The sequence below is a fragment of the Xenopus tropicalis genome, chromosome 4 (genome assembly GCF_000004195.4).
Source record: "Xenopus tropicalis strain Nigerian chromosome 4, UCB_Xtro_10.0, whole genome shotgun sequence".
Taxonomy (NCBI): Eukaryota; Metazoa; Chordata; class Amphibia; order Anura; family Pipidae; genus Xenopus; species Xenopus tropicalis.
This window is the reverse complement of record NC_030680.2, coordinates 140,770,011-140,790,470: the sequence shown is the minus strand read 5'-3', so window position 1 is coordinate 140,790,470 and position 20,460 is coordinate 140,770,011. Positions and strand designations below refer to the sequence as shown.

Genomic DNA, 20,460 nt, shown 5'->3' with positions numbered 1-20,460 from the left:
CGCGTGCACCCCGGTACCGGCGGCCGCTGAACCGCGCCGCCATTAAGCTGTTTCTAGTTTTTATTTGCGAGCAGCTGTGTAACAGAAAATCAATTTGTTTCTTTCAGCCCTGAAATGCTGCTTACCCTTTCATACGTGATGCCAACACCGAGAGAAAAAAAACACCGGTCGATATTTACTGTATTGAAAAGAAATTAAGGTGACAAGGCATCTTTGACATGTCTGAGATAGAGGCCTATTAGAATTCATTAGAAATACACATGTCGCTAGAGAGTGTTGGGATTTCCCTGCCGCGGGGAATGACGAGCGGAGGGGAAGGTGAGTGGGCACTCACTTAACTGACCATTTCTACTACAACTACTACGGGTAAATTTATTTTTAGTATTTACAACTCCCAGCATGTTTGGAATCCAGGGCCGACGTTAGCCAAACACAAGGGAATTTTGTGGGCACCTAACTGGCCCACTGGTCCCAACTGATATTCAAAATAGGCCCTGGTATTCAAAGTACACAAAGGCCCAATCAGCCCCCCAATAAACAGTGACTGTCTATGGCATCTTACAGCAGCCCCTCTGGCATTTGCCTGAACCCACAGATTGCCAGTCCGGGCCTGCTGCCCAATGCATGGGGGTCAACAACAGCACCATCTTCCCCAAAAATAATCTGGTCAGGGTTCAACATACAGTAATATCTATCAAGGGGGCTGGAAAATCACATTACCAAATGGAGTTAATTACTGGCCTTGGGACAATATCGGGTGAATTCAGGCTAATTTGGTTCGAATTAGAACGCCGGCAATAGGCGCAATCGGTTCGGGGACCACATCAACAAGCCAATGCGGTCACGGATCCGACTAAACTTTTTAACCTGCGTGATCGATATCTGTCGGGCAGGCCTGTCGTTTGTGCCCCCTACACTGGCCGATAAGCTGCCAAATCGGCAGCTACAATCGTCCCGTGTATGGCCACCTTAAGAGTAAAGACACACTGGGCTATTAAGTAGCAGCTACTTTTTCAAGGCTACTTAACTTCAGAAAATCCCCTGCCATAGACAATACCGAGAATTGCCTCTGCTAAAACACACGTAGAGACAATTATCAGTAAATGATCAGCAGTGCCTTTTTTAGTAGCCACGACAAGTAGCTGCTACTAGTAGCTCCGTGTGTCTTTACCCTAAAACAGCTGGGAAGACAACAGACCTAACAAATTTTACCACTGGGGTCCTATTCAAGTAGGGTTCTATTAAACCTAGGCGGGCCAGGGCAGATTTAATTATTATTATAAACTTACGGGCAATACATTTATAATACTGGCCCCGGCCTTGAATGGTACTTTACTGGCTAGGGTAAGGGTGTATTTAGGTCCTAGTGCTACCCCTGTACCAGACCTTAGGCAGCCCCTTTTATTTAGCCAATCTGTACATATGTAGGACAGAACGCACGTGCCTATAACCCAAAGGTTTAGCAATTGATGGGCAGACATGGGCGCATACGTAACATTTGTCCTACAGAGCTGCCGCAGTCGCTATCTGGGAGACACGTAGGGGACACTGGTTAAATTCTGGCTATTTCAGCTTTCTTACGCTTAATGGTACCGTCGGATTCTGTGACTGACATGTTCATAAATACTTACAGGCTCTGCTGAGATAAACGTATTGATCAGTCAGCGCGGCGCGGGTTGCATATTTTCATGTTACGTTTTTGATAATACGGTTATTGATTTGCAAAAAGAAAAGGCGGGGAGCCCGTCATAGTCGCCGGCACCCTCAACGGCCGAGGGACCTTCACTAAACTGGAATTACAGGGACACCCTCGTCATGAGGAAAAACACTTGTATTTGTGCCTGAAAATTGGGCACAGAAATTTAGGAAAAGAGAAAAATGAGATACAATATAAAGGGCGGCTTTGCTTTAGCATAAGCAGCATTTATAGGGTTAAGGAGAGTAGTCTGATAACTGATAAACAGAAGCTGATGAACCAAATCCACTGGATCTCTACAAACCCTGATGTTGCATGGCCGCTACATGTGTGGGTTACAGTCGTACCCGGTCCTTGCCCACAGTGGCCCAAGCCAATTCTGGCCAATAATAGCAGCTACTTTATTATTATTATTACTTTGAGACCCCCGTGCCATTGGTGGGAAGCCGCCCCACTTGAAATATGAAAAGCTGGTTCTTCCCATAAGATTTTGTGGCTCGGTATTAAATGGCTGCAGTCGTATACATTCAGGCGCAGAAGGGAATCGGACGCTTGAGTAGAATGTTTTGTTTTGATGGCGATGCAGGCAAGTGGCAGCCACCATCTGCTCGGAGCCCCCAGGGGTATTAACTGTCACAGTCACTCCTATAGATATACTTCAGCTCCCTCCTACAGTACAGATCATTCTTGGGATGAGTAGCGAGGGGTTGGCAGTGTTTCCTTGCAGCACTGAGGTCCTGATTTTGACTCCGACTTGGGCACCATCTGCACATACAGCTAAACCCTCTGCCCAAACATTTTTGGTATTATGCCTAGTGCATAGGTCTGTTGCCCCCCACCCCAACCAAGGCCACCACCATTTTTCCAAACTTAATTACCCTGTGGTATCTCCAAAACTGCAAAGATGCACAGTGGTGTTGGCAGCCACCATCTTTGGACATGTTGCTTCTCTCTATGTCACCTTTCCTGGCATGAAATACTGGCCAGCATTGGAGAGAGGAGGGCAGTGACATCACTGGGGTGGGGCAATTACATCACAGGGGTGGGGCAGTGATATCATGGGTGGGTTCCAGTGGGTACAGAGACTGATGACTTGTTATCTCCAAAACTGCAAAGATGCACAGTGGTGTTGGAAGCCACCATCTTTGGACATGTTGCTTCTCTCTATGCCACTTTGACTGGCATAAAATACTGGCCAGCATTGGAGTGAGGAGGGCAGTTACATGACTGGGGTGGGGCAGAGACATCATGGGTGGGTTCCAGTAGGTGCAGGGACTGAGGACTTTAATGGGTGAGATACAAAGGGGCAGAAGGACAAGGGATAACAAAACTAATACCAAGCCCTGGCTGGGTAGCAACCCTACTGGCACAGTCACCCTATAAACCTGTGAACATTGTCGGGACCATAGATTGCAAGCTCCACTGGAGCAGTGACGGCTGTGAATGATGAACACTCTACATAAAGCTGTGAGTAACCCATAAGTGCAGTATAAATAAAGTCTAATGAATAAAAAAAATAAATATCCCTTTCTGTATTTTCCCCCTAACAATTATTATTTTTATAGTCAGACTATAAGTCCACAACGTAGCTTTTCCAATTAGACTCTGTTTAAACATCTGTTAGTCGACTGCATTTACCGTGCGTTATTTGAGCAAAGCGCAATTTGATTTGGGCGTCTGAACCGCAGCCAAAGCCTGCAAATAATAATAGCTCAATTACTTTCTGTTTTGCTTTCATTAATCTTAGACTTTTCTGCAAGTGTGATAAAGTCCCTCGCACACACAAGCGCACACACATTCCTCCCGTGCACACTGGGAATTATTTTTTTGTTTTTGCCCGGTACAGATCAGATTCTACCATTCGGGCCGATCCCCCTGCACACTAGCCGCGCTGGTACTGGCTTTCGCAGCAGCTCACTGGCATCGTCACTGCCACAGGGAACATCTATTCTTTGCTTTTATATATTGGCACCGTAACCCTCATCTGATGAATATGAGCAAACTGTATTTTAGTACAATAATTCCATTCTACCATTAATAATAAATGTGCAGAATGGGGAGGGGGGGGGGGTCATGGAATAATTACAAGCTGTAATACATCTCCGAGCATGTTCCCTATGTTCACTGGCCATGAAAGCTTTAGTAAGTGTATAAGAAACCATTGAAATCGTGTCTTTGTCTAAGGGTCAGCAGTTCAGTGGGGCAATGCAAGGAATTTCGCCCAGATGCCATTAGATCCTTCTAACAAGTTGCCTAAAATACATCTCGTATGTAAATAGCTACCACTGGAACCTGCAATATTGGGAGGTTAATGCAGTGTTGCTGAACCTCTTTCTCAGGAGACCCCCCAATATAAGTCCAGGAATCAGCTTTGAGACCCAAATGTGGCTCAGTTAGGCACCTAATTGTATCTACTACATTATTGTAACCAAGATCCCCAAGGCCACCCCAACTAAGCAGCATGAAGAATCTATTTCTGGGTCCAGCCCTGTAGGCTGAGAATTTCCTGTGTTAATAGGACAATTAACCCAGAAGCAATTTTTAGTCTAGGCTCATTTCACACACGGAGATTTCCAACACAACAAGCCAAAAAAACTTATTTTCTACTATGGAGACCCTTGTTTTAGGCTCCATAGCTTGCATCATACAAATGTTGACTTACATTGAGGGCCATTGCCCCATTATCAAGGAGATAGGATGCCTTAAAAACATGGCCAATCACACCAGTCGTCCATACAACAGATGGAGCTCTGAAAGACACTGCCATGCAATGTAGCTTTTTTTGTGTTTAAACAACCAAACACCCAAAAAGTAAGCAACTCTTTATAGGTAGAAAGCAGACAGCTCCGTTCTATCTTAAAAAACATGGCGACAAAAGTGACTATGATACTGAAAATCATGAGCTACAGATGGAGCGGCAGTTATCAAAAACTCTTAACACAAGTTCTACCACTGTAGACTTCAGAAGATCTGGTTTGAAATAGGCGCCATCTTTCTCATATCCACAGAGGACCTCCAGAAGGAGACATGTCTACTAGAAGACGGTCTTTGAAGAAGGTCTTTTTTGAAGAGACTATACAGACAAGAGACATCCAGGTCATGCACTTCCGTATGTAAACAGCCCACAAACATCACCCCACGAGGTGCCACGTAGAGCCACAAACCAAAGACAACACAAGAGACTTTATTCCTAGACGGCCAATATCAATGTAACCATCTCCAGAAGGCACGTTCTAGTCAAGGTCTAGAGAGCCTGTAAACAAAACAAGCAAGTGGTACGTGTAATGCACCCCCAAGCACAAAAAGCCCAGGCTGTCTGGGAATGGCTGGAGCTGACTTCACCGCGCCTGAATTATCCCAATCTGTTTCTAATAGGCGCGGGACAGATCATTTTTTACAACATGACAAGGAAAACAAACTCAATAAAAGCCCCTGATCTTCTGTTACTCAAGAGCACAAAATCACGATATGTTTATAATTTTTGGGCCATGATATCACACTGAAGTAACAACAGCAGAGCGGTTCCAAACGGTCTCCAGGTATGACATCATCAGCGAGCCTAATTGTGGGGTTCGGAATAACAACACGAGGGGCAGGGACACAGCCCACACTTTCTTCTCAGCAAACGGCACTTTGTTTATTTAAAAACATCGCTGAATCGTGTTTTCTGTTCCTTCTTATGTTCAAATTGACGAGCGGAACAGAATAATATTGGGGTGTAGTTATGGAAGCCCCGGCCTTTTCTGCATGGTTGTACCGGACCAGAAACGTGAGGAACAAACACCACAGTGAGAGGGAACAGCCTGAGAGCAACACTTACAGCCCCCAAATATTTCTTTATTTCACTTATATTGTGTACAAACACAACTGGTTCTCTAAAGCAGAATTCCCAGTACCCATAATGCCTCAGGAATCCTGTAGCCCAACCCTGGGCAGAGATATGGCATAGGGCTCTCCTGAAACCTGCCCATTTATATTCTACCAGCATCTGAGTTACCCAATCCTAAGCCAATTGGGTCAGCCTTCAGTTGGACAGCCCTGCAGTAGGGGGGCAATAAAAGAGAAACATGGAGATTATGGAGATATATGAGAACACACGACCCCTGATAGGTAAAGATTAGAGGGTTCCTGTAGCACTGTAGGGGCACCACAAAAACTATGAAAAGCTGTTGGTTGGTTTCTAGCATGGACAACATGGACTAAGAGAGGAATTCCAGATCCCATAAGATTAAAGAGCAAGAAAAGCTCAGAATAAGCACAGCCCACATGTATTAGCTTTATGGCAAACAACTGATACGTTAAGTCCCACATTAACCCCCTTGTGTTTCCATGCAATCGCCACTTGGCTTCTGGGTTGTTCCGGCGGGGCCCTTCTCCTGTCCCTACAGCGAGGGTACCTTGGGCTCACAGCTGAAAGAGATATCTAGTGGGGCTGCATGAAAGCCACACACCTGACATATCTTTAACATGTAAAGAATACGCCCCTCCGTTAGTCTATTCTGGTTATTACAACTGATCATTGAGGGGGGTCAGTAGCCACAGGAGCCAACGGTTTCCCCGTTTCCTTATCACTTCCCAATAACTGCTACAAATCAAATATATACACATTTTTTTCCATTTTCTGCCCACTTTTTCTTTTTTTTTAAATCCCTACCTGCCATTGACATAAACGAAAGAGCTCAGATCCTGGTTCTGATCCACAGGGCATCATAAAAGCTGAGCCCATTCCATGTGATTATTCCGAGGACTTTCTGCTCATTTTATCTCTGCTGCCAAGATGCTTAAGGACCTTGGGCACGCGCGGCTATTAACGTCTCCTTCTCCTGCGCTGGTATTTCTGCCTGGGCTCGTAGCCAGGTGCTCGGCCCGGCCCCTCAATTGTCACTTCTGTTTCAATTGCCTTTGCACCGAGCACTGTTGTTCTAAGCTCTAGGAAATTTTCTGAGCACTGGACGGACTCCAGCCCCTGTGCTCTAATGAGCTGCAGGCCGCGGGGCTCCGGTGCGATTATGTCAGGCCACTGCCACGGGGCTTTTAGCAGCAAAGGAAGAAAGAAAAGGGGGGAAGAGAGAGCAAAAAAAAAAACAGTAGTTCAAAAACTGCTCTGCTTTCCCAAATTGACAGAAAATCGACCTCTGCACTTCATCAGGAATTCCTGCAGACTTACCGAATAAAAGGACTTTGCTTTTATCACCCACAGTGCAGCTCATATGGAAAACACTACATCACTTGACCCAAGCGTGGCCCCGGCTCAGCCACAGATGAATATTGTGTATAAAAACCCCTAAATCAGTTTAACATGCAAAAAAAAAAATCAAGGTTCTCATTAGATCCCATAAGCCTACGTAAATACTCCCTCCCCGTTGTGTCATTCCCCCACTTTAATGTGCACCTTTGTTCTCCTACAGTCCCAAATGTAACCGGATCATCCGTGCAGGGACGAGCGAATCAGGAGTCAGCGGACGAATCAGCTGGCTTCCGCTACATTGTTTCAAGAGTCAATCAGAGAATAGAAAGGGACAGGCAGACACTGCTCTCAACAGCAATTGTACTTACTAGCAACTTGAAACCACTGAACAATAGGAATGAATTGAAAAGGTGCTTAGAATGAGATTTTCTTTCATTAGAAAAACTTTGATTTTGGGGTTTATATTCCCTTTAAAGGGGAACTCTGGCTTCCGAAATTTGTTAAGGAGCCCCACACAACACAGAAACCCCCAATATATCTATCCCTGTAATCTAAGTAGGAATAAATACCATTTTTATATGTTGAAATCCAGCTGCAAAAGAGTTCTCTTTCTGCATCATGTGAAATCCTGGCAGGGGAGGAGGGACTAAAACACTGATGTTACAAATTGTAATAACTTCTCCACAGCTTACAGACAGCATGCAGGGACTACATAACCCACAATGCATTGCACTGGGATGCTCTTCCTTATTGACATCACGTGTGCAGCAGGGAATTGTGGGATTGGGAGGAGGCAGGCTGAAGGCAGGCTGAGGACAGGCGACTACTGTTACATTTTATTTGAGTCACAAAGTAGTCAGCCAGACCAGCAGGGGAACAGGGGGGCGGAGCTTAGGGAACTGTATTATTACATTATTAATAATAATGTTACTATATTATTAAATTATTAATCATGAAAAGGCTGCATATTTTTTAATTGATGTATATTGCCTACAATAAGAGTCATTTTTGTATGATTGGTGCCAACTATTTCATGTTCAGAGGCCCAAACAGCCCCCCCCCCCCCCAGCCCAATAAATAGTCTGTGGCACCTTACAGCAGCCCCTCTGGCATTTGCTGGAACCCACAGATTGCCAGTCCGGGCCGGGCCCGTGCCATAACTGGAGGTGAAGTACTTACAGAGCTACAAAGTCCCTGGCACAGATTAGTGCTTAAAATAAATGCTATTAAAGAGACATTACAAGGACTACTTAGCAAGTTAAAAAACAATAAATACAGTAAGTGTTCCCCTGGCTGAGAGGCACTCACACACGCTCAGTAGCGACAAGCGGGAATACGTACGTTTTCGAAGGAAGAGTAACCCCAAAACCAACTCTTTTTTGCCTAATGAAGAAAAATCTAATTCTAAGTAGTTTTTTTATGTATGTATGTATAACTTTATTTATAAAGTGCCACAAGGGTACGCAGCGCTGTACAATCTTACAATATACACAATTACACACAGGGAGGGCAAGTGTTATAATAAATACAATAAATAAGTATAAATACACAGGGAGTAAGTGCCATGTGGTATGAGACACAGTAGGAAGGAGGTCCCTGCCCCACAGAGCTTACAATCTAAGTTTGTCAATATCATTTCATATTTGCAACTGTTTCAAAGTTATTTGTAAATGTATATCTAGTATAAATAAATCTAATGCAACTGGACTGTTGCTGTAGATTTATTTATACTACATACACCATGACCTGGATGAATGAAAATCTTCATAGTCATATTTGTAAGTGTAGCTTCCAGCAGTGTCTGTGTGTCTCTGAATAGTCTCTGCACTGCTGGCTCCGACTCCTGACACACAGATGCAAGTCGGCCGATTAATAGACCTGAAGGGGAACGGTTACATTGTTTATAAAGAGTCAGGACAAAAGGGATAATTGAAGTGAAAGCGCTCCGGCCGTAACTCAGGGGAATAAACATAACAACGCTGTTTACAAATAAAGTCCCTTACGAGGAATTGTTACGTTGAACTACAAAGCGAGCATTTTGTAATTGTGATTCAGAAAGGAAGTCAGATCCAATACAATAACCGGTTTATTTATGGATTTATTTATAAGCCCGGATCGTCCCACCAACCAAGGGTGCGGCTTATAGATCACAAAGGCAGAGGAATAAAGGCCCCCCATTCCGGGGTTCCCTCTCTGCGTACGGCGGCACTACGCCACTATGTCGCATTTACAACTTTAATCAGGATATAAAACAGCTGATGGAGGAACCACACAGCTTGCACATCTCCAGCCCGGCTGTACATGATAGATGCCACAATGGGTGGCAGCCGAGTCCCAGGATTCCAAGCGCCGGCGAATACCTTTAACTCCTTAATGCAGAGCGCGGAGGGTCCGGCTTCTCCTTTCTAATTACCTCCGTTCTGATTTTTTTTTTTTTTCTCGCTCTCTTTCTTTCCTACTGATCCTGTGGTTCTTATAATTAGTTACCTGGGGCTGCAATCCAATTTGATGTGATGACAAGAAAGTGATCCATGAAAAAGTAATAAGTTAAATCCAATTTCAGCCTTCCTCTAATTAAATGCACAAGGAACTAATGACTCAAACCCTCGCACTGCCGTGATAATGGTAATTAGCGAGGTGGGAGTCACTTTCTTTCTGAACATTCAAGGTGTAAGGCGCGCGGCAAAATGGCAGGAACACTGTTAATTACATGTGTCACTCTGTTATCAATTTACACGGATCTGACCGGCCGAGGCGCCTTCCTTTGTTTTAATTTTATTCCGCGCTAATCATAACATTATCTGTGATCTATTATCTACAACAGGCGTTTGGCCTTGAAACTTCCCCTCGTATTGCCTGAGAGAGCCAAGGGCCACGCCGGGCTGCGATACTGCCGGGGGGGGGGGGGTGATACACGGGGGGCCTGGGGGGGTTAGGGAACCGGCAGCATGGCACATAACTCCATGGCACTGTATCATGGGCAATAAAGCCTTTATATTTCTATTAGTGCTTTCACCCTACCGCTAGGGGGTGATATTTCTATTCAAGAACACCTGTAGGTTCGCTGGTAGACACTTCATTATATATATCTCCCTAAGCTGTTGATATACTACAATTCCCAGAATCCCATGATACCCACGTACAAAGTTACTGGTTAGCATTGCTGCATGGTAGCCCTGGGGTCCAGTGCTGAATTGTGCCAAGCTCCCTCTCTGCAGGGGGTTGGTATTGGTGATGCACAGGTCACAAATTTTTAGCTCTTACCCAACCCTAACCCACCCACTCCCAGCCCTACCCACCATGATTTAGAAACCCATACCCAACCCTAACCCACCCACTCCCAGCCCTACCCACCATGATTTAGAAACCCATACCCAACCCTAACCCACCCACTCCCAGCCCTACCCGCCATGATTTAGAAACCCATACCCAACCCTAACCCACCCACTCCCAGCCCTACCCGCCATGATTTAGAAACCCATACCCAACCCTAACCCACCCACTCCGAGCCCTACCTGCCATGATTTAGAAACCCATACCCAACCCTAACCCACCCACTCCCAGCCCTACCCGCCATGATTTAGAAACCCATACCCAACCCTAACCCACCCACTCCGAGCCCTACCTGCCATGATTTAGAAACCCATACCCAACCCTAACCCACCCACTCCCAGCCCTACCTGCCATGATTTAGAAACCCATACCCAACCCTAACCCACCATAATTTAGAAACCCATACCCAGCCCTAACCCACCATGATTTAGAAACCCATACCCAGCCCTAACCCACCATGATTTGGGAACCCATACCCAACCCTAACCACCTACTCCCAGCTCTACCCACTATGATTTAGAAACCCATAGCCAACCCTAACCCACCCACTACCAGCCCTACCCGCCATGATTTAGAAACCCATACCCAACCCTAACCACCTACTCCCAAGCCCTTCCCACTATGATTTAGAAACCCATAGCCAACCCTAACCCACCCACTACCAGCCCTACCCGCCATGATTTAGAAACCCATACCCAACCCTAACCACCTACTCCCAGCCCTACCCACTATGATTTAGAAACCCATAGCCAACCCTAACCACCTACTCCCAGCCCTACCCACTATGATTTAGAAACCCATACCCAACCCTAACCCACCCACTACCAGCCCTACCCGCCATGATTTAGAAACCCATAGCCAACCCTAACCCACCCACTACCAGTCCTACCCGCCATGATTTAGAAACCCATACCCAACCCTAACCCACCATGATTTGGGAACCCATACCCAACCCTAACCCACCTACTCCCAGCTCTACCCACCATGATTTAGAAACCCATACCCAACCCTAACCCACCCTCTCAGGAAGAGCTTTGGAAGAGTTACTCCCACCCACATCCCACTAGCAGAGTCATTTGTCAGCCATAATACATAGATATGCCTGTGGGTTTTAGGCCAGCAGACCCAATACTAGTTTATATGTTCACCAGGGTACAGCTTATTTCCCACACTTAGAATGTAAGCTCCGCAGGCGCAGGGACTGCATGTGAATGATGATTAAACTCTAAGTTAATGCTGAACATAACATATAAAGGATAATAATAATAGTAATATAATGTGTGGAGGCCATAAATGCCAATGACAGTGTTCCTCTAGTCTGCCCAGGATGCTGGATGATGTAGTTCAGCCTTTAGCTGAACTACATCATGGTAAAGAATAAAAGTGTTTTCATACTACAGTTCCCATAATGCATTCTGGCACCCTGGCTACTGTCCCTATACCTAAATGCTTCATTGTAAGTACCATTATAGTACCCCCCCCCCCCCCAAACATCCTGTAACTTCTCTCCCCTTCACTTCCATGACAAGCGCCTCTGTACATATCACAGGACCGGCCCATTCCCCCCGGGGGGAGCCGGAGCACAAACACGCCCAGGGGGGAAGCATTTCTTTCTGTTTTGTTTAGAGAGATTTCACCACCGGAGCTTTCATGGGACTGAACAATGGGCTCCCAGTCAGCGGGTCACTACCGGGTCACAGAGGGGTCAATTCCAGCACTGACTTGCACTCACACTCACAGAGTTGCACTCTCACTCGCTCACTCACAGAGTTGCACTCTCACTCGCTCACTCACAGGGTTGCACTCTCACTCGCTCACTCACAGAGTTGCACTCTCACTCGCTCACTCACAGGGTTGCACTCTCACTCGCTCACTCACAGAGTTGCACTCTCACTCGCTCACTCACAGAGTTGCACTCTCACTCGCTCACTCACAGAGTTGCACTCTCACTCGCTCACTCAGAGTTGCACTCACTCTCGCTCCCTCACAGAGTTGCGCTCACTCTCGCTCCCTCACAGAGTTGCGCTCACTCTCGCTCACTCACAGAGTTGCGCTCACTCTCGCTCACTCACAGAGTTGCGCTCACTCACAGACCTGCACTCTCGCTCACTCACAGACCTGCACTCTCGCTCACTCACAGACCTGCACTCTCGCTCACTCACAGACCTGCACTCTCGCTCACTCACAGACCTGCACTCTCGCTCACTCACAGACCTGCACTCACTCTCGCTCACTCACAGAGTTGCACTCACTCTCGCTCACTCACAGAGTTGCGTTCACTCACAGACCTGCACTCTCGCTCACTCACAGACCTGCACTCTCGCTCACTCACAGACCTGCACTCTCGCTCACTCACAGACCTGCACTCTCGCTCACTCACAGACCTGCACTCTCTCTCCTGAAGCCCCATTACAGTATGGCTGCCCAAATCTTATAGCCCAGACAACTGAGCATCTCCCATATAACTGCAACTGGGGGCCCGGCAACTCTTTCTAGAGCACCTTACTGCCCTGTCTGAATGCCCTGAAGTTGCTCAAACTTACACTGGATATCTATAGTGATACAGACTTAGGGTGAAGACACAAGGAGCTACTTAGTAGCAGCTACTTGTCTTGGCTACTAAATGCCAGAAAATCCCCTGCCACAGACAATACTGAGAATTGCCTCTGCTAAACACACAGACAATTATCAGTAAAGGATCAGCATTTCTGTAGCTGTGACAAGTAGCTGCTACTAGTAGCCCCATGTGTCTTCATCCTAAGTCTTTAATGTGGCCATACAAGTTGCGATCCATGGATCTTCTCCCAATATGGCCACCTAAGGTTAGCGATATTGGGCTAATTACGTTGTTTGGCCCTAGAGCCAAACAATCAAATTACAACGACAGGCTTAGGCACCATTGGACCAAGGACCGTATCAACAAGCCGATGCGCTCCCCAATCTGATGGAAAATCAAACCTGCCCAATCGATATTTGGCCAATTTAAGCCCATGGGGGGTGCCTATAAACGGGCATACAAGCTGCTGAAGTACTCCAATTGGCAGCTGTAATCTGCCTGTGTATGGCCACCTTAACACTCCATCACTGGGCAAAAAAACACTCTGAGTTAACTTTCCCTTTAAGTTAACACATTGTTGTCAGTTTGATTCTTTTTTTAAATCAATTACCCACAATAAACGGTGAATGTATTGGAGCCGGAAGGATTGAATATTAGAATGGCTGGATGCGGCGTCACAAAGAGATCAGTAAGAATGGCAGCAGCGGCGGCAGTGGCGTTGTGCCGGTACGACTAATGCGCTACTCGCTGTCTCTGAATAGTACATTGTGGCTGTAGCGCCGCACTCACAAGCTGTTATTTCCAAGAGGATCCCCCCCCCCCCCCATTTATATTTTTTTGTGGTCAAAAACTGCAGGAGAGATGAGAAAAGAATGGGCAGTCATTTGAATCCGTGAGTGACAGACTGGGCGAGCGCTCCGTATACATTAATAAATTAGAATTTTAATTGCGTCTCTGACGGCAGGAGATGCTCCGGCACTTTAATATGTACCAACAATTGGCGCTGTTACGGAATGTGCAATGTGGCCCTCCTGGGCTAACCCCGGCGGCACAATTCCCAGTCTGACAACGCAAACCGTTTAGGCTGATCCTTTCAACTTGTTTGAATCCTGACAAATCAGCTCACAGCCGAAAGGTCAGCGCGCCGATATTTCATCCTCTCCAGTTATTCCGCAGGCGCCTGCACAACAAAGGAGCCATTTTAGGGATCTGACACCGGGGGCCCCGTTCTGCGGAAGAAATCCCTTCGTTAGGAGCGTCCCTGGTGAATGGCTATTAAACGGCATCGGGATGAGCAAATGAAATATTTTTAGAAGTGGGAATTTGCATGGCGGCCTTCTACAGATGCAAGTCAGCTCCGTGGGCTTCCGAGATGCAGCACAACTAAATGGGGGGCTCGGGGGTAGGAAAAGTTATCCACTGTTATCTATGATAGATAGATAGATAGATAGATAGATAGATAGATAGATAGATAGATAGACTAGTGAATAGACAGATAGATGATAGACAGACAGACAAACTGGTGAATAGATAGATACATAGATAGATAGATACATAGATAGATAGACTAGTGAATAGACAGACAGATAGATAGATGATAGACAGACTGGTAGACAGACTGGTAGATAGATAGATAGATAGACTAGTGAATAGACAGACAGATAGATAGATGATAGACAGACAAACTGGTGAATAGATAGATACATAGATAGATAGATAGACAGACTGGTGAATAGATAGATAGATACATAGATAGATAGATAGACAGACTGGTGAATAGATAGATAGATACATAGATAGACTAGTGAATAGACAGACAGATAGATGATAGACAGACTGGTAGACAGACTGGTAGATAGATAGATAGATAGATAGATAGATAGACTAGTGAATAGACAGACAGATAGATGGACTGGTGGATAGATAGATAGATAGATATAGATAGATAGATAGATAGATAGATAGATAGATAGATAGATAGATAGATAGATAGATAGATAGATAGACTGGTGAATAGATAGATAGATAGATGACTGGTGAATAGATGATAGATGACAGACAGATAGATAGATAAATAGATAGATAGATAGATAGATAGATAGATAGATGATAGATAGATAGAGATAGGATTCTGAGACTTGCTGTATATAAGCTTTGCCTGCCCTAGAATCTAAGGTGATATCCGGACAAAGGGTCTTAGTCCAAAAAAGTCGCCCATGTAACTACAGAGGATTAAAGGAGAATGAAAGTCAAATATCAAACATAGGGCCCAGGGCATAAGGCCACCTCTCCTTCTCCCACCTGGCGGCCACCATGACTGGCCACTTGCCTTCCTGCCAGCAACTGCCAACTGGAAGGACAGGCGCTTGAAGGAAGGAACGTGAAGTCAAACGGGCAGACATGGAGGCCACTTAAGTTTCCTACAATTTTATTAGTACATGTATGGCCGGCTTATCGTCCTGATCATTTTCGTACCATGGTGATTGGTCATTTAATCGATCAGAAAGGTTAGAAAAGTTCGGTCGGATAAGGATAAAATCTGCGTATGTATTGTGTTTGTGGCCCTTGGGGGCCCTACAGTGCATTTCCAGGAAGTCACTTTCATACAATTGGTGCCAACTATATCATGTTCAGAACATAATAAATCGCAGTCTGCGCTGCTTTATTGTGTGTGTGTGAGTAACGGAACGGCACAGAAAATGAGGGGTGTACTGTGGCAGCAGAACTGGGGTGCCCATTCATGGAGATATAATGGGATAAGCAACAGGATGTGTTTCATTCGTAGGGAGGCTGGGTCGGCACATACAGGTGCCAGTTGGGAGACAGTAACATCCCCCTTTGCCTCTGTTATTCTAATCAGATTGAACCATTTTGCTTTACCCAGACAAACTGCAACCTTCTAAAGCTTCCCCGCCTCTGAATCGACCGGTATCCCAGAACGAGTGCCCCAAAAATTGCACAAAACTCTCGTATCTAAGGACAATGTCTGTGCGTGTATGGGCAGCTTCACACTCTTCTGCCTCCCCTGCGGTTTGTATTTCCAGCTCGGCAGTGGATGCTGCCCTCCTTGCTGTTATACAATATGTTAGCGGGTTACACAACTGTGCATTCCTGCCATTCTCAATAACCAGATACCGACTGCGTGGAACAATATTTTGTTTTAAAACAAAAATACAGAGAGGAGACAGAAAGCTGTACTGGCGTATTGTACCGCCTGAGGGTAACAATATATCACTTCCATAGGTAGAAACGCCAATGGCCAGCAAAGGCATGCTGAGGGCACGGCTTGGAGCTTGGAATATATATTTCCAACTGACCCCCTTTCTTAGGCAACTGATGTACCAACAGACCCAAACACAGCATGGAAAATGAACAGTAACTCAACAATGCTGTGGCCCTACACGGAGCCAAGTATAAACAACTGATACACAGACCTCCCCAAGCACTGTCCTCAGCCCCACGAGGGGCGCCAAACACAATACCAGTATGATACTCCATGGATGAACCAAACCAAGCAAAGGCATCATTACAAGATACCTCCATAAGGTCACTCAGTATGTGTAAAGCCACAAATAAAAACCCATTTCATTACATTTTATACTAATCCTAAAATACTTAAGATATGATTATATCATGTGTCAAATGCACTAGTCACTTAAGGCTGATGGCGCACGGAGCAACTGAGTCACCCAGGATAGATCTCTGCTACTGTGGGCGACTAACCACTCCGAAGTGCCTTTCCCCTGGCACCAGCAGGAGTCACCGGTGGAAAGGCCTACGCATCACTTTGGCTTTTTGAAGTAACACAAAGTTGCCCAGAGGAGGAAACTTCACATGACTTCAGAAAGCCCAAGCGATATGTAGGCCTTTCCACCGTCAACAATAGGAGCCACCAGTGGAAAGGCCTACATATCGCTTGGAGTGTTTGGTCACCCACGGTAGCAGAGATCTATCACGGGCGACTAACTCGCTCTGTGGGATATCAGCCTAAAGGGGAACTCTGGCTTCTAAACCGAAATTTGTTAAAGAGCCCCACACAACAAAGAAACCCCTAATATCCCTATCCCTGTAATCTGTTCCTTTAAAAGTAGGAATAAATACCATTTTATATGCTGAAATCCAGCTGCAAAACAGTTCTACTCTTTCTGCATTATTTAAAATCCTGGCAGGGGAGGAGGGACTAAAACATTGGTGTTACAAATTGTAACAACTTCTCCACAGCTTACAGACAGCATGCAGGAACTACATAACCCACAATGCATTGCACTGGGATGTTCCTTTCCTTATTGACATCACGTGTGCAGGGGATTGTGGGATTGGGAGGGTGCAGGCTGAAGGCAGGCTGAGGACAGGCGACTACTGTTACATTTATTTGAGTCACAAAGTAGTCAGCCAATCAGCAGGGGAACAGGGGGCGGGGCTTAGGGAACTGTTTCGAACCTTATTTGTTAACTGATGTATATTGCAAAGTTGCTTGAAATTATTTTTACTTTTCAACAAGCTAAAGTTGTGTTTGGGTGAAATTCCCCTTTAATCATATCTTGAAAGTATTTTAGTATTAGATGTACTGTGCATATCAAGTGTAAATATTCAATCTCACAAGCAAGACAAGTGCACCCCCATAATGCCCTGTGCCGGTTTAGGCAGCAGGGGATCCTGGGAGTTGTAACCTTACAATACACACACCTTAAAGACAAGAGCAAAGAAAGACTCCGTACCTGGAGAGATGGTTGTTTGTCATTCCTCTTGTGGGTCTTTATTCCGCTAAGTGGTTGCTGGTTTATTAATATCTGCCGGGCAGCCTGAAGAGCCTGCAATCAGACAAAGGGTACAGAGCTTAGTAACCCAGGATCAATGCCAGCCAGATACAGTTATATAATACTGTGCAACAAAGGAATCCCAAGGCATGATAATGAACAAGAATGTCACGGGTGCATGTATATATAGATATATTTACAGCTGAGGTTGCATTTGGTGACCCTGAATTTGATTTTATATATATATATATATATATATATATATATATATATATATATATATATATATATATAGATAGATATCACGTGGTACCTACTGGAGAGAGGATAAACTTGCCATAACTGATCAGAACCAAGTTCAGAAGCATTGTACATTACCCCATGGGTGTGCATGCTTTTTGGGTATTTTCATTTCCTAGTATTACTGGCCCTTTAAAGTATATGTGGGTGGGGGGGTTTACGAAAAATGAACCAAAACTTTCCTACCACATAAGTGTTATTTTTAGGGGTATAAGGGGCCTAAGGTGCAGCAGCTAGAGGTAGGGGGGTAGGAGGGAATATGTATTATTCTGTCAGTGTAGCAGCACTGTAGCTGTTGGATATAAATAAAGGGCCCCCAGTTTTCGTTCCTGGGCTCTACACCCCATAATAGACAGCCCTGCCTACAGTGAATGCCTGAATTCCCCCTGAATCATATTTCCCCCCTCCCTACAGACAGCCCCTATGAGTATGACGGTACAGAGCACTAACTGCCTCCCTTCATTGGCTACAATGGCACCTGAAGTCCATTCCCGGCAGTTTCGCTGAATGACTTTGCTCGTCGTGGCTGAATCCCAGCGGACTGTGCAGGGCGATGCTGCTACCAAAGTGACACGGCGCAATGAGGGGAGCCCTCGCCGCGGTTATTTCAGGCACATTAATACAAGCGCTTCTCTCAGTGAGCCGAAGGGGAGAGTGTATTTGTGCAAGAAGCATGTTACGACTTGGGCTCTACAGGATGACAGCTGTCAGCTCCAGAAATCTTGCACCTTTTTATAGAGAGCCGACATGGGCAGGATTACCTGTACTTGCACAAATGCAGATATAATTACAGGAATGGGAGAAGGTCCCTTGTGCTTTTTTTTTTAACAAACAGGTAAATTCCATTAGTCAAAAAGTAACTGCCTTCCACAGGGTGCAGAAATGAGACACGGCATATTGAGACTTTCTGTAGAAAGGTGCTAAGTACAGGGGTGCCCCTATACTCATGGGGATATTGCCCCATAGAAGCTATAAGTACATTTTAAAGGTTATACACAATAGGGGGCTATGGGAAGTGATACAGTGAGACAATGGCAGCTCAGACAAGACCGATAGAAGCAAAAGGGCTGGGCGATATACCGTTTAATACCGAATACCGGTGTTTTTTTTATAAAACTATATTCATTTTTCAGATACCGCAATACCGGGGTGTCAGGGTACTCACCCGTGCGGCCCGGTCTCGCGCGCACGTCCCGTTGTCCGCGGGACGTTGTGCACGAGCGTCAAAGCGCACGAGCGTCAAAGCACACGTACATGTCGGCGCCGGTTCTGCGCATGCGTGGGGGTTATTTAAAGCTATCAAACGCCTCCTCCTGTGCTATGTTGTCTGCGGCCTTGCCTGGGAAACTAAGCCTGCCTGATTTACCTTACGACTTTCTGTTGCCGATCCTTCGCTTGCCTGACTCTGATTTTCAATACTGCAGTAATTATTCTCTAATTTATTAGGAAATGGGGTTAACACCTAATCATGCATGGAAAAAAAAAATACCGTCAAATATCGTGACACCGATATAATTTTGAAAAATACCGTGATATAAATTTTTGGTCATACCGCCCAGCTCTAGAAGCAAATGAGTTAAAAAAATACCTTCACCTATGCTACAGAAAAGTAAATTATACAATTTAACAATAAGATCATTAAAAGTAAAAGGTAGAGTGGCCAGAAATAATGGTGCCTACAGTAGCAGTGGGGGGGATAATAGCCTCTGGGAAGGGACTGGGGCTGTGGGATAGCAGGTATAGTAGGGAGAGATGGTGCCTATAGTAGCAGTGGGATAATAGCCTCTGGGAAGGGACTGGGGCTGTGGGATAGCAGGTATAGTAGGGAGAGATGGTGCCTATAGTAGCAGTGGGGGGATAATAGCCTCTGGGAAGGGACTGGGGCTGTGGGATAACAGGTATAGTAGGGAGAGATGGTGCCTATAGTAGCAGTGGGGGGATAATAGCCTCTGGGAAGGGACTGGGGCTGTGGGATAGCAGGTATAGTAGGGAGAGATGGTGCCTATAGTAGCAGTGGGGGGATAATAGCCTCTGGGAAGGGACTGGGGCTGTGGGATAGCAGGTATAGTAGGGAGAGATGGTGCCTTTAGTAGCAGTGGGGGGATAATAGCCTCTGGGAAGGGACTGGGGCTGTGGGATAGCAGGTATAGTAGGGAGAGATGGTGCCTATAGTAGCAGTGGGGGGATAATAGCCTCTGGGAAGGGACTGGGGCTGTGGGATAGCAGGTATAGTAGGGAGAGATGGTGCCTATAGTAGCAGTGGGGGGATAATAGCCTCTGGGAAGGGACTGGGGCTGTGGGATAGCAGGTATAGTAGGGAGAGATGGTGCCTATAGTAGCAGTGGGGGGATAATAGCCTCTGGGAAGGGACTGGGGCTGTGGGATAGCAGGTATAGTAGGGAGAGATGGTGCCTATAAGGATGCTGGGTGTTGTAGTTCACTACAGCATGTTGACTATATAAAGCAGTGGGTGCTGCCGAGAACATAAATGCATAGTAACAGCTGTGCAACACTTGTGGCAAGAGCATTATTTACTGAATATAACAATGAACACATTTGCACCAACATCCCATTACATTGAGGCCCTTTATCTCCCTCTCAGCCCAGATTTGCTGTACTGAGGCCCCGG

General features: G+C 45.8%; 1 protein-coding gene across 17 annotated transcripts in view; it reads right to left on the bottom strand.

The window, feature by feature from the left end:
* foxp1 (forkhead box P1) overlaps positions 1-20,460 on the bottom strand; it is a 544,572-nt gene that overhangs the window by 132,478 nt on the left and 391,634 nt on the right. For all 17 annotated transcript variants that reach the window (XM_031901201.1, XM_031901192.1, XM_031901203.1 and 14 more), the window contains one exon: positions 17,493-17,585. In XM_031901201.1, coding sequence (XP_031757061.1) covers positions 17,493-17,585 — 93 coding nt within the window. The remainder of the gene's footprint in view (positions 1-17,492; positions 17,586-20,460) is intronic.